Here is a 26,552-nt window from a genome sequence, read left to right as displayed (position 1 = left end):
CAGAGAATAAGGAGTTTAAGAAAAGAAATAATGTTCTGAAAGTTATTTTAAGCTATTTCTTACCATTTACTTTCCCTAAGCCCGGAGCTTTATTTTTCAGTAAAGTCACTTGAATCTGGGGAATGTTGGTGATGTTTGAATTCAAAACAAATTTGAAGTCCACATGTCCAACCATACAGGCTTTGGGTAGAACCAGTTCAAAGACATGCTCATCCCAGCTGTTGCTGTTGGGAAAAAAAGAAGTCAATGACCCAGTGTTAAGAGATAAATCAGATCAAACAGGAAGCACCTGTGTAATCCCACATCTTGATAGGTATCAGTATGAGGTACTCAAAGAAGAGATAAAAGGAACCTCATACTAATGACCAACAAAATAATCCGGAAATCAAAAAGTTTCTTTCCAGATAACTTTTAATTAAGAGTTAATTTTGCTTTCAATCTTAAGATTCTACCCTAAGAACAAAGGGACTCCAATAATTTTCATCATGAGTCATTTAGAAGCTGTCAAAGACTTCTAGTACTAAACCAAAACTTTTACCTTTACCCCTTTACAACCCTGGTTTACTTTGCAGCAGGCATAGTTCTTTTCCTTTAGTGAAAAAATATTCATATGCCAATTTTGCACTTATCACCTTCCAATTAACAGCAATTACCTTCACTGTTTGCTTCCTTGTATCTTCATATCGGTAGCTTTTTACTTCTCAACTGCTGCTGAGCACACTTGGATAATCAATTGTTTTAACTATAAGTTATTTTCCAAGGAACCACCTCCTTTCCACTTGTTCCACACAGAATATTTTACTTACACAAAGCTAAACCACAAGATAAATAAAGGTTCTAAAACTTAGACTGCACTGCATGTTTTTAACCACAGCTTATGAATATTTAATTCAAGCAAGTTCAGCTCCTGTTAGGTGTCAGCCCTGAAAATGCCTGCAACTATTACCCGTTTTCCCACCTGCAATACTTGATTATCACATGCCAGCTTTCACTTGTTTGTACAACACGCTTTTTCTGCCCCATGAATGATCCCTAGCTCCCTTTGGTCATTTCATTGTTTCCACTGTATGGCCTTTCCAAATCTTACATATCAGTGGAACAGATGTGTAACAGCCTGACCTAAAAGATCTTTGTAGTGTCTTAAGCACAGCCCTTAATAAAACACACAGTGAAACTTACATCTATGTTCTGTTTCTCCATGCATTTTTCACAAAAAGTATGTTAAGAGGAATTCCAAGTTCTCACATCATGTGTTAAAAACTAAGTACTGCCACATATACCATGTTGGTGCAGCTCATTTCAATGAAAATATACCCAAATTGTAGCACAACTGAGGCTCTGTAGTGGCTGAAGTAAATGTCTCACATATAAAGATTTAATTTCACATGAACAGACATAAATCCAGATTCTATCTTCATATTTTAAAATAAATTACAACACAATTTCATTTTGGACAACCAATTGGTCATACTGGCACCATTTTCCGATTAAAAAAATATACTGAGAACATGTATGTGCATAAGAAGGGTGAATCAGTCTTTTACAGAATATATCAAGCATATGTGTAACTCTGGCAAATGTGGTTGCCTAATTATACAACGAAGTGGCCACATTTGGGAAATTAAAACACCCCAATTCAAAACCTGATGTTTCAATTTGTTTCAAGGTCCACTAAAACAACTCTGGCAATCTCACAGAGACCTGTAATGCAAGCTACCAAGTAGGGATAATCATCTTCAAAACTACACGTTCTTAAACTTGCACACGAGCTAAAAACAATTCAATTGCAAGAAATTTGTGACTGCACAGCTATACAAACTAATTGAGCAATGCACACAACTCCTTCTGGGCTGTCGCCCTCCTTACCTGTCTGTCTGTAGCTTCCAGGTTCGAGTGTGTTGAGCTGCATCCCCGTGGTGCTGTTGGTGCAGATGCTGAGGGTGCCGCCTTTGCTGCTGCTCTTGCTGGACTTCTACCCAACAGGGAGGGACAGTGGCTGAAAACCGCGGTGTCAAGGTCTCAAAACGGGTCAGTTCCACCAGGGATGTCAGGGTTTCAAGGGAAAATGGCTGGTCCACCAAAAGATCAACTCCTGAATAATTACAGAACATACAGAAAGAACATCATTATTACGTCAATTTTTTTTTTTCCAAGAACACTCAGAAATATAGCCAAACTGCTACGGTACAAATAACTAGATGTTATATGAAGGTTTTCCATTAAAAAAAATTAATAAAAAACACATTAAAAAAGCACCACCCTAAACAAAGCAACCAAACAACTCTAGCCTTGAAGGCAGTATCCTTTGAAGGCAGTTCATTTGGAATAAATTTTCTAAGTACTGAAAGCTCTGAGCATGCTCTCTGGGATTTAACCAGAATCATCAGCCATAAGTAATTAGCCAGCTACACTTTGAAGATATAAAGCTGATTAAACATTTTTTTTTAATCTCTATTGACTCAGATAAAAAAAAAAGTTTTATATTTCATTAAAACAGACATACAGAATTACTATATAATTGTGACAATTTTATCACTGTTTAAAACATCACTTTGGCACCTGCTTATCAATACAGACTTGTTTTATGGTGAATTACTACAACGTTGTGAAGGGTTTCCAATTTATCTTAAAAGAGGGGTAAGTGAAAAACAAACATGCTTTACTTAAAAGTAATGTAATGCACTGGGCCTAGACAATTATACTGTCTTCTTGTCTTCATATTCAAGCCTTGTATTGAGGAAATAAGGATATTAATTGAAGTACTGAAAACTAAAATATCCCAGGAAGCCAAATACCTAAAGAAACCACAAAAAACCTAAAAAACAAACAAACAAACAAACAAAACAAAACCAAAACAGATTTACTTACAAAGACCATCACCCCGCCCCAAACCCCAAATAAACAAAAAAAAAACAGCCAAAGAAAGTCCCCCAAAACCACAAAACAAACAAACAAACAAACCCCAACAAAAAACCAAAAAGGCACCACCACAACAAAAAACCAATGAGGGAAAATAAGATATGCACAATATAAATTTTCTTATATTTTGAGCATTTTCTCTTCAAAATGCATTTTGGAGAAAATCTTTTAGTTGTAAAGAAATTATGGTTTTCAAAAGGAGAAAGTTTGCTACCTGACTCCTACTTTCACCACCCAGGCTGGGGGGACAATAATACACAAATACCACCCTCCCAGAGAAATCTGAACCTAGAGACTGTCTTGTACAGCAAGCCAAGTTGAGCTTCAGGAGAAACACACAGAGTCAAGCAAAAAAATTCACTCTCATTGCAACTAAAATAATTTCTAATCATCAATCTAGGAGGCAGGCAAATGCTGAAGAAATTAGAAATGCTTTAGAAATTGAATTTCAATAATAGGGCAGAGACCTTCACTTTTTTAACTGCCAAATGTGAACCTCATTAGCTGGATGACACTGCAATTAGAAGTGAGATCATTGCTTAAACTGTACAACAATTCTATCTTTGACTAGACTGGATTTTTCCTGCATCATTCTCCTTCCCTCTCCAACAGAAACAAATTCAAAGTATTCAGAGCAACCACATATATGTGGTATCAACCCCTAAAGGACTTAACTTCTCAGTGTTGTCAAGTATACTTGGTTTCTTTTGAAAAATTATAAGACTTTTATTATATTCTAATAGAATGTTATTGCAAGCTGGTTCTAACAGCAAACTTGAAAGCAGGTTTTAAACTGGTCAAGAATAACCAATACTCTTTTTCAATTCACTTCAAAAAGAAAAGCATTATTGTAGATCACTTCACCACAAAAAAAAAAAAACAAACTCGCTGCTCCTTAAAAGGAAATAGTAATCTAAAATTAGTATATGGTTAACTTATTTCCTTCTAAAAAGTTTTAGATTCAGGCTAGAATATAAAATTTAACAAATGCATTCTAGAATGCCAACAACAAAGAAAAATAAACACACAAACAAATCCCACAATATATATAGAAACAATGTATGGGCAAAAGCTTCTGCTTGTTGCAGGAGTTCATTTCCTCAAACAGAAACCTCTGCTGGGCTACCTCTCTGTCTGAATAACATGCTAGGACAAAAGTGGAAGAAAATGTTTTTTTTTCTGTTGTATGGTATTTAAGACTAAAAGAGAATTAATGCTGATGTTATAAATGTTGGGGACCAAGGCTCATCATGAATCGTACAGATAATGACTTAGAAGTCCTGGCAATCATTCACATATATGCTGAGAATCCTGTATTATCGACTTCAGTATCCTTAACCTGGATATTTTGGACTAAGAGCTCTGCAAATCCCATTTGGTTTCCACAATTCCTGCCCAGTCCCCTCATTTTAGCACTGGCTTCCTATGACCATTAAGCTGCTCTCACAGCTTTTAGTGGCTCAGTTTGATGCCACAGCAAAATAGTTCTCAATTTATCTGATCATTACTGTGTATCTAACAACTCTTTGGAAACCATTACAGACCAAGATCAAGCAATAGTACACTGTCTGAATTATATGACTATTTAAAGGAGGACCTGCAGCTTGTGGACAATCTACAGCTACAGCTACTTTGAAATCTATGCATAAATAAATCAATTTCTTGTTCCAATAAGCCATATTCAAGCCTGTGCTGAAGGCTGGATGTGAAAGAGATAAAAAAGGGGAAAAAAATCCCCTTTACAGTACTGGCAGAATTTAAACAGTAATGCTCATCTATTTGATTCATCAGGATAGTCAAAGTTACCATTTGATTGGAAGTCACTGAAATCTGCTGATAAGCTACTGTACAGGGAATGCATCCATTGAAGCACATCTTGTCCTTGATATTTATATTCTCTTTTTTGCTTTATTAACCATTAGCAAAAGAAGGCTGCAGAAGAAAGCCACAGACCTTTTTCACTCACATACATACAACACTTTATTTCCCAGTCATTTTCAAACTTCAGAAATGGCTTCTTTGGTGAAAAAGAGGAGGAGCTGGAGAAATACAGACTTTAAAGCAACTGCTGTAATGCTGCTTACAAGAAATCTTACGACAAAAAGCATCTTTTCTTTCCCTCTTTTGATGAACTCTTGCGGAATAAAATTGGGATCACACAGACACAGCATAATACGTAAGAGCGTTAGAAGGCTGACAGCAAGAAGGGGCTTTGGGAGAAAGATAGCAAGTAGCCTGCTGACAACAAAGATGCCACGATCCAAAATGGTCCCTGTACAGCCAGTCCTCTACCAGCTTTTTTTGTCCTCTGTAGCTGCAGGCAAATACACCCCCCATCACACACATGTACATGTACACACAGAATTAACATAATTTCTCTGAAACAGTCCTAGCTACATGAATGGTTTATTTCCCTTGTATCACTGTTTTAACTTCATGCTTTATATTATTTAATTTTGGGGTTTTTATATTGTAGGTAATCTATTCCCAGTGTATCCCTATTTCTGTCCCAACAGACATAACCACAACTTCCAAACCCAATCCAACTAAAACAATTATGCTTTCTTTCTCTATCTTCAACAGCTGCAGGTTAAAACAAAATTAAAAACATAATAGTTTTACATGTCTCTCATAAACAATTCCCTTTATAAACTCAAACCAAGACTATATATATAATATACACTCTTTAAAAATCTCAGCATGACTCAAATCTTCCTCAGGCTAAACCAACAAAATTAGATTTGTTGTTAAGTTTTAGCAGCAATTGATCTACACTAAAGCATCTTTGATGAGGGCTGAAAAAAGACTGAGAGGCCCATAGAGAGGCCAGGAGCTCCCATAACCTGCAAACTCACTGTTCTCCCTGACAGACAGGAAGAGTCCCTCAAGTTTCTCCCCTTCTACCTGCCTACAAAAGGAACAACCCTCTCGCTCAACTATTTGTTTAATCTTAGTGGGCCTGGAGACTACAAAAAGCAGCAGATTGTTGCAGGTCAAGTATATTAGAACCTCAGTAAAGACAACACTTAAACAAGATGTTTAGGGTAAAAACAATTTGGACAATTCAAAACAATTATTTCCTGCTGTCCAAGGGTAGGGTGCCTGTCGAGGAAGGAAACTAATATGTAAAGGACAAAAGGATTTGAGCTCAACCCAGGCAAACAGCTAAAAACCAAGAGTCCACATTGTAAGCTTAATTTATCTACAGCAACTACACTGCCTGACTTACAGGAAGTATCAATTCCACTGTGCGCAGTAGTACCTGTTAAATACAGCTTTATTACAGCTTTATTACGTAGACCTGTACAGCTTCTGCATGAAACTTTAAGGTAATTTTACTTAATAAAGACACGATTATAATTCCAAATAAAGATCTCAAGCCTGTTTAAACTATGTAGGAAGCTCAGTCACTGCACAGTTACATGTTTCTTACTGTCTACGACACTTAAAATCACCTGCAGAGATTAGAAAAACAGTCAATTACATAAAAGTGTTTGGGGTTTGGTGTGGGTTTTTTTGTTGTTTTTTTGTTTGCTTGTTTGTTTGTTTGTTTTTTAATCAGGAACTGCTGAAGTATTATGCCTGTACATAATCAGTGACAGCAACTAGAGAACTCCAACTTTGGGCAACAAAAAAATTATAAAGCAGTATGCGACTAAGTAATTGAAAATATGCAACTTCCAAAAATTACAAAAATTTTTAGATAATGGTACATTTACACATGTGCAATTTACCTGTAATGCCTGGACTAGAAGGATTAGATAAGGGCTTGGTGCCTTCTGATGACTGTTCTACACTTTTGGAAAGGGATCCATCTACAAGTATATCGGCTTCATCTATGTCATCGCAGGTCCCTCCAATCTGAAGGAAATGAAGTTCTCCACCTAAAATCATCACAGACAACAAAAGAAGAAAGTTTAGACAAGCATACAGCTAAACTCAATGCATAAGGCTGGCTTGCAGTTGAACTGCTATGCAATTATGACAGCAATTACACAGGACCTGAAACCAGTAAGATTATACAGGAATATTAATTTTGCTTTACTACTACAATTTTTTTCAGGGCAAATGCAAAACAGAACTTCAAAAATACTGCAGTTGTGAATGGTATCAAAGGTAAGACACTGGGGGGAGGCATTTTAAAAGGTAAATGACACAGGAAACCTCAACAGAAACCAAAAATCATGACCATTATGTCACTTCCCAAAATCCAAAATATGTTTATAAAGAGAAAATATTCCATCATTGAAGTAAAAGCCTACACTACCTCATTTGTACAGGTTACACAAATTTCCTTTAAAGTTTGATATTTGAAAACTGAAAAATAAACTAATTTCTCTGAATTCTCCCAACTAAGTGGCTCTTCACATCATTTCATCAAACCTAGAATTACAACACTGATCAGGCCAACAGACAAAAGAGCAAGTCCAAACTTTTTAACGGACACAACGTATTGATGGGGTTTTGAAATCACTCAAGGAGGCTGCCCATTATTCACCACTACAGATACATATAAATGAATTCTATCATTTACAGAGAAGTCATAGAATCATAGAACCATTTAGGTTGGAAAAGACCACTAAGATCATTAAGTGCAACCATTAAACCAGCACTACCAAGTCTACCACTAAACTATGCCCTGAAGTGCCACATCTACAGTCTTTTAAATGCCTCCAGGGATGGTGACTCCACCACTTCCCTGAGCAGGCTGCTTCAATGCTTCTGTGAAGAAATTTTTCCTAATATCCAAGCTAAACCTCCCCAGGAGCAACTTGAGGCCATGTGCTCCTGTACTATCCTTTGTTACTTGGAAGAAGAGGTCAATCCCCATCTGACTACAACCTCCCCACCTTTCAGGTAGTTGTAGAGTGATAAGGTCCTCTTTTAGCCTCCTCTTCTGCAGACTAAAGAAGTCTCAGCTCCCTAAACCGCTCCTCATAGGACTTGCACTTTAAGTCACTGAGAAGGAATGCTTAATTTTACATAAGGTTGGAAGTGCATAAGGCTGGAAGTGCTGTTAACCAGTTTCAGAAGTTACAAAAAATTCTAAACAGTAGGATTCAAATACAAAAATCCAAGTTTTTGAGAAATGTTCACAGACTGATCTTCAGCATCTGACTAACACTATGATAAACACTGTTATACAAATTATCCAGGGAATCTGAAACAAACAAACCCAAGAATAAAAATGTGATAAAAACCCAAGATAAAAGCAGGTATATGTTGTGCACTGTGAGGGGTAAGAAACAGAGTGACAAACACAAGGAGGCAGAGAGCATGTGAAAGGCACAGAGAGAGCTTGTACAGGGTTTTTTTGGGATCTACAAAAGGCCTGACAACAAATAACTTAATGAAATCGCACTTTTAACAAAACAGAACAATATGAGGAAAATAGTAACTCAAATGGCCAAAATGTAAGAACAGCTCCATGGACAGGATTTGTGCAGTGTGCTGTGGAAAAATCTACTCAGGGTCCCTGGGTGATGATGCATGAAAACAGGGTTCCCAGGATCTGATTTTTTCACTACCTATATTTCTCTTTTTATTCTCCCTCACTAAAATAGCTATCGCATTAAGCTATTTTTTGTTGGGGTTTTTCTAATCAAGATCCAGTAAAAACGCCTGTACTGCCCCCCTCTCTCAGCCCCAACCCACACAGCCCCGGTGCAGAACAGCACATCCATCCCAAAATGGTCCCAAGTGTGGAGGGGAAAAAATTAGTTATAGAAAATAACACATGAGTTTCCTTGAAATTAAACAGCTCACAAATAAACAATTTTCCTCACACAACGATCAACAGCAGCAAAAACATCCATATAATTTTTTCCATACTACAAGAGGAAGTAGTCATAATCCCTGCATTCCTGAAAGATTCCAGAACTTTTCCAAGAAAAATAAAATCTGTGTTAAATTTGAGACATCTCACTTTCTCTTACTTGTTTTTAAAAAGCTTCTGTAAAGAAGTTTACCACGAACTTCAGTTACACAGTATTAGCCTCTGGTTATGCACACTTTCCAAAACACCATAGGTGTCTTTGCCGCTGTATCACAAAGGAGGATTTTGCTCTCATAGAACATCCAAAGACGACCTTCTGATGATGCATGCTTCATTATTTGTTTCAATGATACTGCAGTTCATATAGTCACGTGCCAGTGAAAAAATTTTGCGAAACTCAATGCTGCTTTTTTTTTTTTTTTGGATATTACTACTGGCTCACTGTTCACAGTACTAGTCTGAAATAGCGGCTCATCTAGTGCTTTCAAGTTCTAGCCATGTGGCAAGCATAGCAAGCAGCAGTTTATCTGAAGACTTCTCTGCTTGCATCTGTGAGACACTGCATTATTGTATTAATTAGTGGTCGGACCAATTCAAGTATGCGTGGGGGAAGGAACAGGTCGAATCTCACAAAGGTGAGGTGATGCCCCATCCCATAACCCAGCCCTGGAACAGCTGTCAGTCTCTGAGCACTGCCCACACCACAACTCAGAGCCTACAACCCAGCCCCAGAATGGTTGGTACAATTAAGTGCACCACTTCTGATTGTGGGGCGAGGCAGGGGGTGGGATGTGGCCACAGGGGGGCCAAAGCACATAAACCCAGCAACATGTGCTCTCCATGAAGTTTGAACCCTGCTACCTGGAGACATGGAAGCTGGACTTGTACAGGACTCTGGGTGGCAGCTATAATTTTCTTTTTCTCTCTCTTTATTTCTTCTCTTAATCTCCTCTCTTAACATTTTGCATAGCTTGAGACCAGATGAGTTGGATTATGCTAAACTGTATGGGTTAGCATGTGCTAAGTCAATGCTTTGGGGAATACTTAATTTTGGTTGAATGTTGCCCTTTAAACTTTTGCCAAGTACTCATATTTTCTAACATTTGCCAGTAAAAGTACCTCCTGAGGATACGTGTGCAGCTTTTCTCCTTTGTGATGTCTCTTAATGTGTTAAAAGAACTGAAGGCTCTTCTAATATATCCAGAGGGTGGATATTGCTGGAGCCTTGTATACTTTTAAAGTAAAACCCCTTTAGTGAACTCAGAGCTCGAGTGTTGGAGTCTTACAGCATCACTTTGAAGAGGCAAATAAATACTTCTCTTGCACTACCAAGGAGATATGAAAGCTGATACTGACTTACTTATCACAAAGGAGACAAGTGGAAAACCAGCACCATAATATTTCCCCCCAAAATGAGGTAACAAAACCAAAACACTGGTAATTTAATTCTTAAGTGTATTTAAGATCTGCAATTTTCATGGACTCGAGAACCTGGTGGGCAATACAAACAGAACACAAGAATCATAAATCCATTCAGATAAACCACAAGCTTCCTTCTGGCAGAACAGTTACTGGTTCAAGGAAAGCAGCACTGGCACAAGCTACAGAACGTGTCAGAGACTAGGCCACTGCAGTCAAAGCCAAGCTGGTGAGATGTTCAGTATCCTGAATGTATCCTGCACTTAGAAAGGAGTCTGGAAGAATGACACAATCATCATCAGCAAATCACAACTGAAGGACATAGTTAAACAATATCCACACAGTTAAAGGGAACTGGAAAACTAAGCCCTATCACAGGACACTATGCACTAAAGGGGACTTACAGTCCCCCTCCTTCTCTTGATACTGGGCTGTTGAGAAAGGGTCAGCTCTAAATGTGCAAGTTCAGAACACCTGGAAAATGTCATCAAGAAAGCTATCCCAAAACCTCACTCCAACACAATTCACACCATTCTTGGAGATTTTAGCTACACAATTTCATCCCAACTTATGGAAAAATAGAATGCAATTGAACAGGGGCAAGTGAAAGTTACTATGCCTAGCAAGAAATAATTAAAAGAGCTATTATGGAATGAAGAGAAATCAGCTAGCCAGCAGTTCTGCAAAAGAGGTTCTTGTGAGTCAGAAGATAAACCTCATTCAATTTCCTGCTCCAAAGTGCAAACATTCCATTATGTATACATGCACATGGTATGTACAGACTGCAGAGCTGCTTAAGGAATTCTTCTGTTCAAAGACATCTGTAGGATTACTGTGCTCGGTTTTGGGTATCTCATCAAGAAAGATGAGGACTGACTTGAGCAGGTCTTTTGGGAGGGGTAAGTAAGGGTTGGGGATTTTTTTTTTTCTTTCCTTTTAAAATCCCTAAGGATAGTTTAAAAGGATTAGGGATACTCAGCTTAAGAAAATAAATTATTGCAGAAGAACAGCATCTAAATAAACTCTGTTTTCCCCTTCTTTTTTGAAGAAATCTCTTTGCCATGTTCCTAATGAATAGTACAACTAGTATGGCTCCAATGAGCAAAGATGATGCAGGCTAAACACTAGGGGAAAAATCGTCATCAAGGACAGCATGCAGTAGAAGAAATTTCATGAGTAGGCTGTTAAATCTCCATATTGAAGATGCTCAAAACCAGGACGTTCAGTACTCTTCTTCTGAATATGCAAGTGTAATTGATCCTGACTTAAAGATGATCTTTCAGCATTGCTTCCAACACTAATTTTGATGTGTAAAAACTTGATCTCTCCCCAATCCTATTAGACTCCATTGCCTAAGAAGGTAGAAGATTGAAAATACTAAATTGATTCTTGAACTCCAAATACACAGTATAAAAGGCTGACAAAGCCTAATGACAAAGAAGACACAAATAAGATATCCAAACTAAACCAGAAAAAAAGCTACAGAGTGTACTTACAACTCAAGAGCAAGAAATCTGCTATAAACGAAAGGTACAAGATCCAGAGGAATCAGTTCTCAAATGTATCAAAATGCCATTCAGTTCCGCCCAGCCTTGCCATAGGAAGTTATCATCACAGACAACTCATTTTTGACACATCAAACTCCAGCCTGAAAAAATACTTTTTCTAACAAAGGGGAGTGACAAGAAAAACTCTTGTTATAATGTAACACCTTTGAAATGTTATAATGTAACACACTGAAAATGTCAGGTGAGCACAATCCAGCAATGCTTCACTCACTAGGAGTTCAAGCAAAGAGATGGTACGGATTTTAACACCTGCTCAAATCAGACAGCATGTGCAGGAAGTACCCTCTTCACCAGAACACCACAAACGTTTCCACTTTTTATAGCATTTGTTTGAAATGCCACCACAGCTTCCTATTTAATATTTCTTCAGAGAGCTTCACAGAGGAGAACATCAATAGCAATGAAAGACAGAAAATTAACAAATCTTTATGACCTTTTAAAAAGATTCCCAGAAACACAAATATGGACAAATTACAAAACTGCCAAAACAAAGCACAAGCAGAGATTTGCATCTTTATACTGAACTAAATCAGGTACGTTTCAGCTATGTCCATTTTCCTACCTAATTTCATATTTCAAAGCAAAGGTCAACAAAACTGTCTGAATGATAAACACAGCTAAGCAGCTTAAGTAAGGAAACAAACCAAAACAAATTCACCAAAGGAAAAAAGTAGAACCTATGAGGTGGAACACTTTCTTAAGTAATTTTTTAGTAGGACTCCAATTTAAAAAAAAAAAAAGGTAAGATGAAAACTGAGATATCAGAAAGACAGTGACAACTGTAGCTCTGGAAATTTATGCATCCACAACAGACCATATCTGATCCCTTAAACCCTCATATGATAGCACACAAAGTACTACTAAGAGGAATATTAACTATAGTCTACCTTGACCAAGGGGAAGAGAAGAGAAGAAAGCAAAATACAAAGAGATTGAAGTCCATCATGTTTGTTTAACAGAACTGGAACCAAGAATATACTTGCACACTTCTTCCAAGAGGTCAACTTCAGGTAATCACTGCAGAAACAGGGAAGTACCTGAAGCTGACAACGAGAGGTAACATTTTGAAGTGGGACTCACAAGGACTGATGACATCAAATGCAGGTCTGAAACATCTCTACATGAAACTACTCCAAATCTAAGCACCCATTCACACAGAGGTTCCTTTTCAGTCATATCTAAAAGGCAGCCACGGAAAAATTTTATGATGCAGTAGGAGAAGCAGAAAAAAAGAAAGGTTTTTCTGCATCCAAAACTTTCAGGTATTAAAGTCTATCTTTGCCTGCCCTCACCATCCAAACAAATAAAGAGGAAAGAACATTTTGCTCAGCTTATATTCCTGAACAGTTTTCCAACAACTTCCAAGCATTTCCAACATGCGTATGTTCCAAAACTTCTACTCAACATTTTCACCTACGTCTTTGCACTACAAGCTTCTCTCTAGAAGGATTGATGTTGAATACTGTGAATACTGTTATTCTACTTTCAAAACGTATCTTCCTAATGCTGTCAGACTGCAGGCACCATCCTATATGTGGTAATAAACACAAGAGGATTAAAGACCTCTAACTGATTTTGCAAGAATATTGGAAGAAGCCTAGGAAAACTGCATTTGTGAAAAAATAACAATAATTAAAAAAACCCATCCAGCAGCTAAGGAAGAAATTTTATGCATTCACAGCAGAAAGTTTAAAGGATGATTACGATTCAAGACAACAAAAATTACGCAAAACTTATTCCATATAAGAAGGTATTCAAATGTACAACAGGATACAGGATTTAAAAAGTTATATTAATAGTTGAGGTTCTTGATTTGTTTTTTCTTTTAGTGTTCCCAAATTTCATGCCTTACAGTTATTTATAAACATTTCAGATCAAGTCATCCTTTACAAAGCTTCACATTTTAGCATAAATGTTTTGACTCTGAGGCTTCAAACATATCTAGCACCAAATCCAGACTTCTTATGGACACTGATCCCTAAATATTTATGATGGCTTCGGGACCTAATTTTTTGAAAGTGAGAAAAATTACACCAGGAAAAGTGACTGAAATGTTAAGTAAGGAAGAGAAATTGAAAGCTTCTAAAGACATTTACTCAATAAAAATAACGAATTCCAAAGTCCATTCTAATATGACTGCAGAGCAGAAGATGGAAGTTCCAACTAGAGGTGCAATGGGTGTGAATAAGAGATAAGAATAATCAATGGATTTTTTTTTAAAGTAATCAAAGTACTATATTCAAGATAGGAAACTTGCAGGCCGAGAGATACCTGCAGCATACTGGTCTACAGAAATAAAACCCCCAAATCTCAGTCATCTTCAAGGTAGCAGGAACAAAAGAAGTCTCAGCAAAGCTATTTATAAATTACTAGATGGATATTAAAATACTCAGAGAGATTTATTGAATAAGCAGAATGATGTTCTTGTCTATCATGAGGAAGATGAAGTATCCTCCAGTCAGTAACAGAGATGGTGGTTGTCTAGGCTGAGACAAATACTCCAACACACACAGAATAAATGCTTCCAACTCAACAGACCTGTTATCTTACACCAAATGCTACAAGAATAAAAGGACCGTACACACAGCTGATGGGAAAGTACAATGAAGAGTAAAAATAAGCTCTTTAACTCTTATCAAGGAAGACAAAACAGATTTTACTCAAGGCAGAACTTAATAGTAATACAATGCTGTAGATAAAAAAAAAAACACCTTAGCATGGTTTGAAGTTCTTTGTAATGAGCTTGCAGTTTGATCAGCTAAGTACAGGTAAAAACATTATGACATGGATATGATATACTAATAGTTTTCAAAGGCAATTAACCTTTCAGTTCCATTTTAACTAGGAAAAAGTGTGCATTATTAAATACAGCTGAAACGGTTTAACAGACATTTCTTCAAAAGCAGTTATGAAAAGAGAACAATTTAGTAAATAGGAATGTTACCATTGGGAATCTGCAAATATAAATACTAGTTGCTAACATACAATGTTTTCAATCGTATTGAATAAGCAAATCTAAAATTTCCACTTCTAAAACTCCAGGCAGGTAAGTGATAAACATGGAGCCCTTAACAAAACTGAGATTGTTACACTAAGCTTGACTTTATCTGTTGGCAACACCAGGTAAATCTGATTTAACAACTACTCATAGGAGGACTGCGTAATCAATGTGATTTCCAAAGAAGGAAAGGTATTGATTTAAATTTTTCTAGTAGAAAGTTCAACATGATATTGGTGGGAATTAATTTGAAATGTATGAATCATCCCATCAGCTTAGCCCCTCTGAGAGCCTAAGCATTTCTACCAGAGCTGCATTCAACTGCAAGAAAACTAAATAAAACACTGGTGCGTGGAGGAACTCAGCTGGATGACAGGCAGAGCCGTTTCCACTGGTCCAGTGTGACACAAGGGAAGTGGGAGTTGTGTGGTGGTTTAGGGACTTCCATGAAGTACCTGTTGCCTGAACTTGAGTTACACTCCCCTCCTACCTGCACCTCCTTCCCCAGTATGTCTTGTGCTCATTTGGAAAAAGAGATTTAATAATCCTGCATGGATAATCTGGCTCTCACACTCAAGAAACTACAATCCCAATTGCAAAAAGCTGAAGCAGAACCAGCAGCACACTACCTGAATGAAGATACAAATGACCATCGGAATAAGGTATAAAAACATTTTTTCTATCCTCTTGAATGTCATCAATTACAGACAGGAGACATTTTTCAGAAATGTGATTTCTTTAGCATAGAAATAATTACAAAAACTACTTTTATTTGTTTTGGACTTAAGAAAATTTGTGCCTCTACAAGGTCAAATTTACCAGTACCTTGGACACAAGCAAGAATTCTTGCCATTCTAGAGATGAAAATCTACATTTAAGGTGAGGAATTAACTAGAGTCCATGCTTCCTAGACCAGAATTAAACTCTACGTAAATTCAATACAATTTACCTATTATTGTTCTGAAATTTCGGTTGTCAAGTCTGTAATATAATCCAAATACAGAAAAATCAATAATTAAAAAATAAATTAAAGAATAGTCTTACCTTTGGTGCATGCACATAATCTGTCTGTGCCCGAACAGTATATCACAGAGACAAACATATCTGGTTCCTCAGTGCCCTCTTTTTTAGGTGGCTCCACTTTGGCCAGAATTTCAAAGTTCGAAAGATCTAATATTTTTACATATCCTCCCTGAGTAGTTATTACCAGGTGTCCAAGAGTAGAGATCTCAGATCTTCTTTCTCTCCCACTGCCATTTTTAGAAGTTAATTGTATTTCCTCTACAGGCTCCTCACAGTCGTCCTCTCGATTATCCAATATGTCTGGTGGGAGCAAAATCATTGAGGTAATTGTGTCTTGGGGGTCTTTGATATGCTGGATTTTTACTGGTTCCTCCTCTAGAGTAACTACTCTAGTGGCATAATTCATCTTATAAAGCACTAGGTATCCACCACTAACACTTCTCTGTTCAGGTTGAATAATTAAAGGAGTTGGTACATCTGCTGGTGACTCATGCTGGATCACATCAATACTCGTGCCATTCACTACAGCGAGACTTGATTCTAGTTCCCCCTTCCTTCTATTACATAGTGCCGAGTTTAATTTATTTAAATTATTCAAGGCCTCTACTTGATTTATTGCACTCAGAGATTCGACAGGACAAGTCCTCAGTCCTACTAATAGATGAACTCCATCTGCACAAGGTGTGATTGAATCTACACACAGGTTCTCCTCCTCTGCAAACTTTGGCAGACGCAGGCACTGAACCAAAGTCCCAGGCTTGGGAACCATGGAGCTCCACTTGTCCGAGTCCGGAGATGTTAGGTTGGCTGCAGCATCTGCAAACTGCTGAATGTAAGTCACAGGGGGATCCTGCAACAGCAATTGTTCCTGACTGTCCAGCTCCATTTCAATGATCTGTGGAACTGTGAAACCATCATCATGTATACTTTTACTCATAATATTGTTCATCTGTGAAAAGAGTTTTCCTGCTTTTTCATCAGACTCCTTAATGCTGTATAGCAACAATACAGGCAAAGTCCTCCTTACCAGAGGGGAATTCAGTTCTGAATTAGTGCAGGATTCATTGTCAGTTGATCCCTGTTCTGAGACACTCTCACCTCGAGTCCTACTTAAACCATCCAGTGATCTCTGAGAGTTACTGCTAACAGGAGAGGTAGCAGGTGATTTGTATGTTAATAGACCTCCAGCTAATAAACAAGGAAAGGGAATGTTGTGTTGTTCTAGATGTTTTTCCTTCATCTTTTCGCTCTTACAGTTGGCCAAACAGGGATTTGCCCCAAGTTCTTCTAGATCTTTAACCGTGTCTTCCAGAACATTTGCAACAATTTCCCACTGAAGTTTTTCAGGTTGCTGAAGAACGCTGAGAGCTGTTATATCAAGGCTGACTTCCATAGTTTCTTTTTGTGATGTATGCCCTTTAAAGCAAAAATGTTGAACATAATACATAGGCTTAAAAAAAAAAAAAGGAATAATATTGCACATACTACTGTTTGTTGAAAAACAAAGTAAAATCTTTGCATCTCGTGCTCTTTTTTTTCCCCACTTGCTCATCTTTACTCAAAGACTTAAACTGGATTATGAAAAATAACGCAATCCTCCCTCCCATCAAAATTTCTGATTAAACCTCTAAGAACATGACAAGAACACCAAGCACAGCACTGTTCTGCTTCTATATGAGATCTTTATTCAGGAAGAGAAATACTTTATCAAACTGCATACCCACACGGAAACAAGACATAGCAACTCTTTCTGGCAATCCCCTAAATTTAAATTGTACAGCTGCAATTTGTTCTTGTTCTAAGAAAGTTCTTTCATCTTGATTTGTGTGCTTTATTGACAGCAAGATAAGCAATGATTGTTGTCAAATAAGACATTTATTAACCAAGAAAGTAGGGCTTTTCTTTTCTCCTGTGTGTAATATTTCCAACACACTAACAGTGACTTAAATACCGGTAATTGCTTTCAAAGTAAATATTTTTCTTTTTTTTTTTTTTTTAATATTGTGAATATAATGTCATTGGTTTTAACAGACTTTTTTTAAAAACCTGAGAAGAACAATTTCCCCTCCGACCTCTCAACTATTACATAGATCAGACATAACCTACCTGTCACAGATTCCGATCTGGAATGCTCTTCACTGTCTGAATCCTCCAGTAGGTCATCACTGAAAAAAAAAATAATAAAAATACATGATTGTATACAGTAACTGCATGCTTATCTTCAATTAAATTATTTTTAAAAATTGTAAAAAACTAATGTTTATTGTAACTGGCCATTCCTTTTAGTTGGCACTGTAGAACCATTGATCAGTTCACCACAGACACTAAAAACATAAATCCTTTTTTCCTCCATTATCAAAACAGTAGACCAGCTTTTTGTTTGCCTCATTCTACTATTGTATTTCCTACAATTCAGACATAAATGCAATTAAAATGAAAGCCAGTGTACTGCTTCTAAAAATACTACCAGATTAACAATTTTTTGATAAAAGCAGATTCTGTTCAAGAAACTTCTTCATGAGAAATAGGTCATTTAGTAATTCTAAGAATATATGAATAATTTATGCATCTGGCTTTTCCAATATAAGAAATTATTTCCTATTACAGGCTCCTTACACACAGGAAGAATAGTAATGCCTTTGCAGCTTCAGGTACAACTACTCACAGTACCAAGTCAGATCCTCAAATTTCAACAAACTGGGTGCTTGCTCCTCACATTCAAGAAACACATCTCTTTTGGTTCAAACCTGATCTTCACAACATGACAGAGACAATTCAATACTTTGATTCTCATCCAGCTTCCCTTTGAGTGGGAATGTCATAGTAAATTCCATACAGGTTAAGTGAAGTAAAAGATCTTAGTTGTGAGCAGTATGATTGCACTGAAATGGATAATTCATAACTAAAATAAAACTCCAAAAACTGATCCAAAGCTTATACTCCTTTCTCTTTTTTCTCTGCCTCTGAAACATTAGCACAGGGCAGCAATGAGATCTGCAATCTCTCTGCTAGAGGAGTGTTAAACTGGAATAGCAGAAAACTGGTTTTAAAAATAGAAATTTAGATTACTACTTTTCAAACACTGAATTGTGTACAGATATACAGTGACTAAAAATATTATGTCCATGAAAAAAAAAGTTTACCAATCTTTTGTTTGACAAAGTGTAACAACTAAATGGCATTTACCACTTAAACAGCAGCATTTCATATTTCTAATTCAGTAGATTGGCATACCTGTCTCCTTCTAATTTTGGTATATCTGAGCAGCTAGATGAATCTTCTAACCATGCTAGTGTTGGTCTCCTTGAGTCAACCCCTGAGCTCTGTTCTCCTGATAACATAAGTTGCTGCACAATAGCTGGATCATATGCATTGATTTCAAATTTTAAGTGGACCTGAGAAATAACAAACAGAAAACAGAAGAGGTATTTGATTTGAATCGAGATATGTTTAATCAGTAAATAATTAATAAAAATGGACTGTTTGTATTGCATACCTTCATAAGCTTGGAAACATCCCATATGCAGATCTTTCCTCGTTTTGTTGCAGCAGCTAGAAAATGAGGGCAACTTCCAGATCCAAAGCAGGCTATTCTATCAGTGCCATCTGTGCAGGGAAATTGTGCTGGACTTGTTGCCAGTGTGACTGAAAGAGGTACATTCTGAGTGTGCTCACCCTTGACAAATGGGCAGTTTGGGGAATGTCTCTCATGTTCAGACCTTTTCACGTTAAAAACAAAGAGAACAAATATTGATTTCCTACTGTGAAAAACACACACATCATACGTGAGCTCAGCCCTAGAAGAGAAGCTGAAAACGAACTTTTTGAACTGTATTGCAGTCAACCATACAAGAAAGTTCTGAAGCTACTAACACAGCTTTCCCTGCTGATTCTCAAGAGCAGACTGTATTAAGGCCTTTGATTACTCAATGCACATTCACATTCAAATGGATGAGTCTACACATAGTGCTATTAATATAAGTAGTCCATTCAACAAACATAATTGTTCTATAGGCAGTAGCCTATCATGTCCTCATGAAGTAAAGCACAGATTAAATTCTACGGAAGGTACGTTAGAATTCCAATGTTATGAGCGAGATATCATTCCAAGTAACTTTAGAAGCAATGTTTTGCCTTTAGTTCAACATTCACAGCTACAAAAATGAAAAAGGTCCTGAACAACATACTGATGAAGAAGCATGAAAAAAACCCTAATTTCAATATACAACTAAAGCAGAGCAATGACAAGAGCAATTACACAATTACAAAATGTCTGGAAATGTTATGTCACAAGGAGTAGACAAAGACTGTGATGATGATATTACAAAGGATAGGTTTCAAAAAGGTCAGGAATCTGATGCGTTCAAGTAACAATTACAAATTACCAAATAATCAGGACAAAAATTATGTTAAGAACTCTTCTATCAATATAAAGTCCTGCATTTCTGTCACTATGCACAATTTTATGATTCAGGAAACTAGTAATGGATGTTGCAACTTTACATAAAAGGTAAATATGCACTGAAAGGCCATTGGAGTTTATGGACTTGAAGAGAGATGTGATCTAGTCACAATCACACAGAAGAATGAGCTTAGATCCCTGCAAATTGTTTCATGGAACAATCTCAAATCACAGAGCAAATCAGAATTAAAAAATAAAACCAACTACAATTTTTTGTGTTTAGTATTATACAGAAATTCTACCTACTACTGCAAATCATTTTGTGATTTGTTCCATGGAATCGTTTTGGAAACCCATTCTTGTCAATGACATAGCCTAAACTCACCAGAAATCCCATCGAGATAATGTTGATTTTTGTCCTTCAAGGATTTCCAACCTCTTCTGCACAGAATTAAGTCTACTTTAAACATCATTAAACTTACCAAGGTTCATCTGTAGGTTCCCAGCACACCAAGCACACACTACAGGTAAAGCACATGGCTCTGTCATCTCCTGATGAAGCAGGCTATGAAAATGAGAAGAAACACTTGAAATTTATACATCTATGTACTAGGTGATCAAGTCTTTCCTTCTAGTGACATAGTAAAGCACCACATCAAACATATAACAGGCCAAAATTATGTACTATGAAGTGGCAGTATTTCACATTAAATAAAAAAGGGATACACCACATTACTATAGAAGTGATTCAGAGGCAACATCCATGAAACTCATTAGATAAAAACCACTGACATACAACAGAACTGATATTTTTTAGTTTGGAAAGAGCTCTCAAGGTTCAAAAAGTACAGAACAGCAGCAGAATAAGTGTACATCTGCATCTTGGATAAATACAGGTTAAAAAATATTCCTTCCAATCTCCTAGAACATAAAAGTATTCTCTGTCGCTCCTCTGCAATGAACAGTTGTCACTGGCTGAAGTAACTGAGGAAAACCAAATTTAAAATTTAGCATTTTCATGACCTCGTTTCAAGACATGGTTGGGAATATGCAGATGCAATTCCAATATATGAATTTCCTGAATTTCTCCTCCTGTACAAGTTTAAGAAATCCTCCAAAAACTTTATCCACTTGCACCTATCTGGCTTCGTAGTTGACATGAGGTAGACAACGTTGCTGTCAAATGACAGGCACTGCCCACCCATCATTATATAAATCCATACCATTTTCTTTTAAAGTAGAAATAATTTCAAAGAACGAAAAATAGAAATAAGCAGAAGTATTAGAGTAAAATGTCGAGTTTGTATTTTTCACTAAGCCCAACAATTTAATGTGATCTAGGACCTCTGTTTGTTACAATACAGTGCAAGTTCTACTAGGAAAGTATGCTTAGAGAACTCCAATGTCAAGCTTATTGCTTTTTTTGCTTTACTTGTAATATGAAAAGGATGTTTACTCAACAATCTAACAATGAGAAAGAGATTCAACATAACCAACTTCATCTCTATAACTGTTGTTTAACTCAGATCAATCTGATACTTAGAAATGTTTTATATGCTGAAATTCAGAACAGTGTTTTCTGTGATCTGTACAAAAAAGAGAAGCAATCTCAAGGCATCAAAACCCCCTGAAACTTAACAAAAGAAAAGCGCTGAATGACAAAGTTTTTATGGTTTATGCATCACTGAAGGAATCCATTAAAAAAAACCAAACAACAAAGAATCCACACCTTTTTTCCTCTGCCCCCTCAGACCTTCACCTCAGGAACAAATACTAAGAACAACTGAACCTTTACCTGGTGATAGAACCCAGCTTGAGCCATAGGATCTGGCTGTGCCCACCGATAACCCACGTGAGGCCATGAAGTGAATGTCTCCCGCCTGTTGGCTTCACTATACATCAAAGACCTAGAAAGGTGAAAAATTCTACATTACCCAAAATAGACACTTAAAATTAAAAAAATAAACTTTTTTTAATTTATGAGATTAATTTAGTTTACGAGATGCTTTCAACGTTTTCGTAACTGTTAAAAATACCACAGTTACCTATGACTTATACTTAAAAATATAATTAACCTTTACTGAAAAGTTACAAATTTCCCTCACTTGGGTGCCTAAAGTACATCCCCAGAAAAAGAGCAAAAGCAATATATCAACCTATAAGCTTTAAAGGCAAAGATTAATAAAATAAGCTTCCAGGTAGCCTATTTGATCTAACTGCAGAATAGCATTAGATACCCAAAGCCACTCTGCATCTAAGGCAGATGGAAAATCTAGCCCAGCTACTGGAGAATCGTGGGGTTTTTTAACATGACAACTACTGCAAAAATTTGGATTTATTAGTTTATAAATCCAAAAGTTTGGATTTATTTATTGTGCATATTCATATGAACAGATATGAATATGCACATTTAAAACCACTCTAAAGTGATATTTTAGGCTTAATTGAATAACTGAAAACCTCTCCAACATTTCTCACTCACTACATATTATAATACTTAAAAATGTAAACTACTAAGTCACAAAACATGAACTCCTTTGCAACTCAACAGCTACAGGGCAAAGAAGTTTTCCACCTTCACTCAGTGCATGACCCTCATCTGCAGTAGAACATAAGAAATGAGTATCAGTTTTTCTTTCCCCTTCACAGAATTTTGTTCTCCAGCATCCCAAAAACTCTGCTAGATGGACAGGTGCCACATTTCATGTTTCTGCCCCTCAGTTTAAGAAGATTTTTGCTGTTTTATAAGAGAACAGGTATATTCCTGCCAAGGAAGTAATGTATTCTAGCAACACCCACATAAGGGTTGTGTTGACATTATACCACCTTAAGAGACAGATCTTGAAGAGCTCTAATCAAAATACAATATGGCAAGGTACAGGTAGACCTGGAGGCTTGGGAAGGGAAAGTAAGAGATGAAATCAATTTCAGTATATTGAATTGTAAGAAATGATAATGTGCTTGCAAAACAATATTCGCATAGAAACTTTCATGAAGGAATTAATTTATAGATTTAGAAGATTTATTACTATTCTAACTAGTCTTAGCTTATGAAGGTTAAAATAATGGGTTCCTTGCTTGTTTGTACATTATCACTTGGATCAGAAAGAGAGGCAAAATTTTCCCTGACTCCAAACACTTAGCAGGTGACTAGTGAGTTCAGAAGTAGCACATATATGCTTTGCAAAGCTGTATTTAAGGCTGCAATTGTTACCTTTCTGAAAGTATATGCTGGATTTAAAAGCAAAGTGAATTCAATTTGCCTGGCAATAAAGCTGAAACCCAAATAGTCTTGTGGCATCCACAAAGGCTTCGCTAAGTTTAGTAACATGTATGGTACATTGTGCATTAAACAGTTAATTAGCTGTATGCATAAGGGCAACAAAGTACAGAATAGGACTAATTCCTTTGTTAAATGACATAAAAAAGCTTATTCTGATACAACTAAGGGGTCAAATTAATCACTTATTTTGTATTACTATACCTGTCCACAGATCGACCAGGTCCCACACCAAGTTCTGGTCGTGCGCTGGGTAAGAGGTAAGATAACCTATCCATCACAGAGGATGCTACAGGTAAGGCAGCAATATTTTGATTTATCTTCTTGAGTTCATTTACAATGGCACTAGCGACAGACTTCAAAACATGATGAGGAAGGTGGAACGTAACCGTTGCCCACTATATTAAGAAAAGAAGTGTTTGGGTTTTAAAATCGTAACATCTAAACAACAAACAGATCACAAAAGTGTCAAAACCAAAAACAAACGCGTGTCTTCCATGCTCCCATGGTATCAAGAAGTAACACAACAACAGACAGACAAAACCAACACATACATAATGCAAGGAAAGTCAGTAATTTCAGACTGTAAGCTCAGTTGGGTTTATTAGTTGACTTTATCTGTGAGAAACTAACCTTGTTTGTTCTCTTAACAAATGAAGCTACACACAGAGGAACTAAGAAACATAATATCTTCTACTGTCTCCAAACAAAATCCACCACACTAAGTCAAACATTTTGTATGTTTCAGTAATGGTAGACACACAAATTAGACTTGGGAATCCACTGAGACAGTAGAGAGACAAATTCTTACCTTTGCAACTTTATGATTTGCTGCTGTTTCATGTGAGGTATTTTTTAAACCATCCTTCAGTTGTGTGATGAACAAGTCATATCCCTCTGTGCTAGAAACATCTACTTTTTCTATGCAAGCAGATAACAGCTGCTGAGCCTAAAATGCAGATGTACGAGCAAAGTTAGCATCCACACGGAACAACTCCAGACAGGAATTACACCTGGGTCATTACTCCAGGAAACGACTTTTGTCATGTCCTACTTTATCATATAGTATATCAGCATAATTCCCATAAAAGACCCAGAGTTGAGTAGCTGTTACGAATTTTACTTTGTAGGTCAATCAATAGATAAACTTCAGCAATAATGACAGTAATTACTACAAGTTCCCTCAAGGGCAATATTACCAAATGTTAAACAAGTCAGTCACGTAAACAACTATAACTGAAGAAATACTAAAGACAAGCAATAAGGAGACATCAATTGCCCAATGCTCTCTCTTCAAAAGGATTCACTCAGCTTTACAGACAAAAAGTGAGAGCATTTTTCTGGGTCAAAAAGTGACATTTTCCTGAGTAGTTTTGTATCTTCAAAAAGCTACTAGATGATAGTAGAGCAACATTGCAACAAAATTAGAGGTGAATTACTTAAAATGCTAATACAACAAAGCTGAAAAGTGAGGCAGAAAAAAACCCAGGCTAGTTTAGAAACTAGAAACACTTAAAACTCAGAAATAATGCAGTTAAAAAAGAATGCTATAAACATCCATTCATAGACTTTTTCTTACAAGTCTCATTTGTTTCCAGCTTATCCCTCTGTCTGCTAACTTCGTGTTGACAGGTAAGATGTAAAGTTATGCTCTATGTGCAAAGCACAGAGTATTCTATATCTGCTGTTAGGTGGGTTGACTACTGGAAAATATTATAGGAATTTTTTTCAAGTTACAAACACAGGGAAATATTTCCCCAAGGACAAGAGCCAACCAATCATAAATTGTTCCAAACAGAATGGACCAAATGGCCCCTTGGTTATATCCTTGGGAAGTTCAGGGAAAGAAAGACAGAAATAAGGTAAACCAGTCCCCTAGCTAGGGCTGTATCTGTTTCTCAGATTTCAATAAAAAGACAATTACAATTCTGGTGGCATCTCATGCTTCCCAAATTTCTTGCAGATGACAGAAGAATAACAGATAGATTGTGGAAGTTCCTAAATTTACAGTGTTTTATGGGGACTTGAAAACAGCATAGAGTAGCTTCATAACTTCTCAATACTGCCAATTAAAAATGCATGAAGATGCATTGCATTACCAGCAGATCAAACATATTAAAAGACTACTTAAATTAAGCAAACAAATTCACAGAAAAGTTCCAGAGACAAACAAAAAAACTCCACTCTTGCTTGGACAAAAGTTCTTGACTTTTTAGGATGAAAAAGATGGACTCGTGTTTGTATGATATTTGCTTAATACTTACTAAATGTTTCCAAGACCTGGGCTAGCTCCTCTTTAAAATTAAAAGAACTGAAAACAACTAATGTTTTGCTTCCTATCTCACTGATTTGGCCATGAACTTCCCAAATCTATTCCTACTGAAAGATAATTTCCAATTTTTTTTTACAAGAAGGACCTTTACAGAGTAAGTGCTGTATCATAACCTTGAAATAAGGGTCTGTAAACTCTTTAGAACCAAAGAATCTTTAGTTAAAACTGATACAAACTTATAGGTTGTATTGAATGATTTAAGACTGCAAAGCAGTGACAGCAGAACTTAGGAAAGGAAAGCCTGATCGCTGTCACTTTCTTCACACTCAGCCACACATACCAAGATTCTTTAGTAACCCACTAAAGGTGTAAAAATGATGCCAGTGACAGCAAGCCCGAGGAACCTGGAAAGCTCTCTTTGGTGACCTCTGTGGAGCAACATTTTGTTGCTGTTGCTCCTACTCAAGACAAGTAGTTAAAAACCTCACATATAACACACATTCTTGTACCAGAAGTGCCTGTTATTCAATACTCCAAGAGCACATAAATATTTTACAACAATGCTGAAGATAAACAAATGCAACAAAATTCTAAGCATTACTCTCTAAGCAGAAATGTCTACATTAGCTTCTCTTAAAGTGATACTGAATGCTCAAACCAGGAAGTATCATGTTACAGCTAAAAGGGAAGCCAGGTTTACAGGGAGAAAAGTCCTTTGTTAGGCCACCAGACCTAGCTAGAACACTTAGATTCCAGCACTAATTTTTCACATGTAGAAACACCATATTATCTGATTTTGTCTTTCTTTCCCTGAAAGCCTATACAAAAAAAAACTACAACAACAACACCAAAAAAAAAAAAAAAAAAAAAAAAAAAAAAAAAAAAAAAAAAAAAA

General features: G+C 36.6%; 1 protein-coding gene across 1 annotated transcript in view; it reads right to left on the bottom strand.

Moving 5' to 3' along the window:
* Positions 1 to 26,552, bottom strand: part of BIRC6 (baculoviral IAP repeat containing 6) — a 157,671-nt gene that overhangs the window by 123,563 nt on the left and 7,556 nt on the right. Inside the window, exons 6-16 of the mRNA XM_027898852.1 lie at positions 24,197 to 24,334; positions 23,590 to 23,783; positions 21,901 to 22,012; positions 20,588 to 20,670; positions 19,200 to 19,422; positions 18,938 to 19,098; positions 17,810 to 17,868; positions 15,725 to 17,119; positions 6,654 to 6,803; positions 1,867 to 2,092; positions 64 to 224 (exon numbers count right to left, since the gene is read on the bottom strand). Of these exons, the coding sequence (XP_027754653.1) occupies positions 64 to 224; positions 1,867 to 2,092; positions 6,654 to 6,803; positions 15,725 to 17,119; positions 17,810 to 17,868; positions 18,938 to 19,098; positions 19,200 to 19,422; positions 20,588 to 20,670; positions 21,901 to 22,012; positions 23,590 to 23,783; positions 24,197 to 24,334 (2,902 nt within the window). The remainder of the gene's footprint in view (positions 1 to 63; positions 225 to 1,866; positions 2,093 to 6,653; positions 6,804 to 15,724; positions 17,120 to 17,809; positions 17,869 to 18,937; positions 19,099 to 19,199; positions 19,423 to 20,587; positions 20,671 to 21,900; positions 22,013 to 23,589; positions 23,784 to 24,196; positions 24,335 to 26,552) is intronic.

The sequence above is a fragment of the Empidonax traillii genome, unplaced genomic scaffold (genome assembly GCF_003031625.1).
Source record: "Empidonax traillii isolate 1590-97213 ecotype Southwest subspecies unplaced genomic scaffold, ASM303162v1 scaffold626:size867168, whole genome shotgun sequence".
Taxonomy (NCBI): domain Eukaryota; kingdom Metazoa; phylum Chordata; class Aves; order Passeriformes; family Tyrannidae; genus Empidonax; species Empidonax traillii.
Note: the sequence above shows the minus strand (reverse complement) of the source record. Positions and strands in the feature narration are given on the sequence as shown.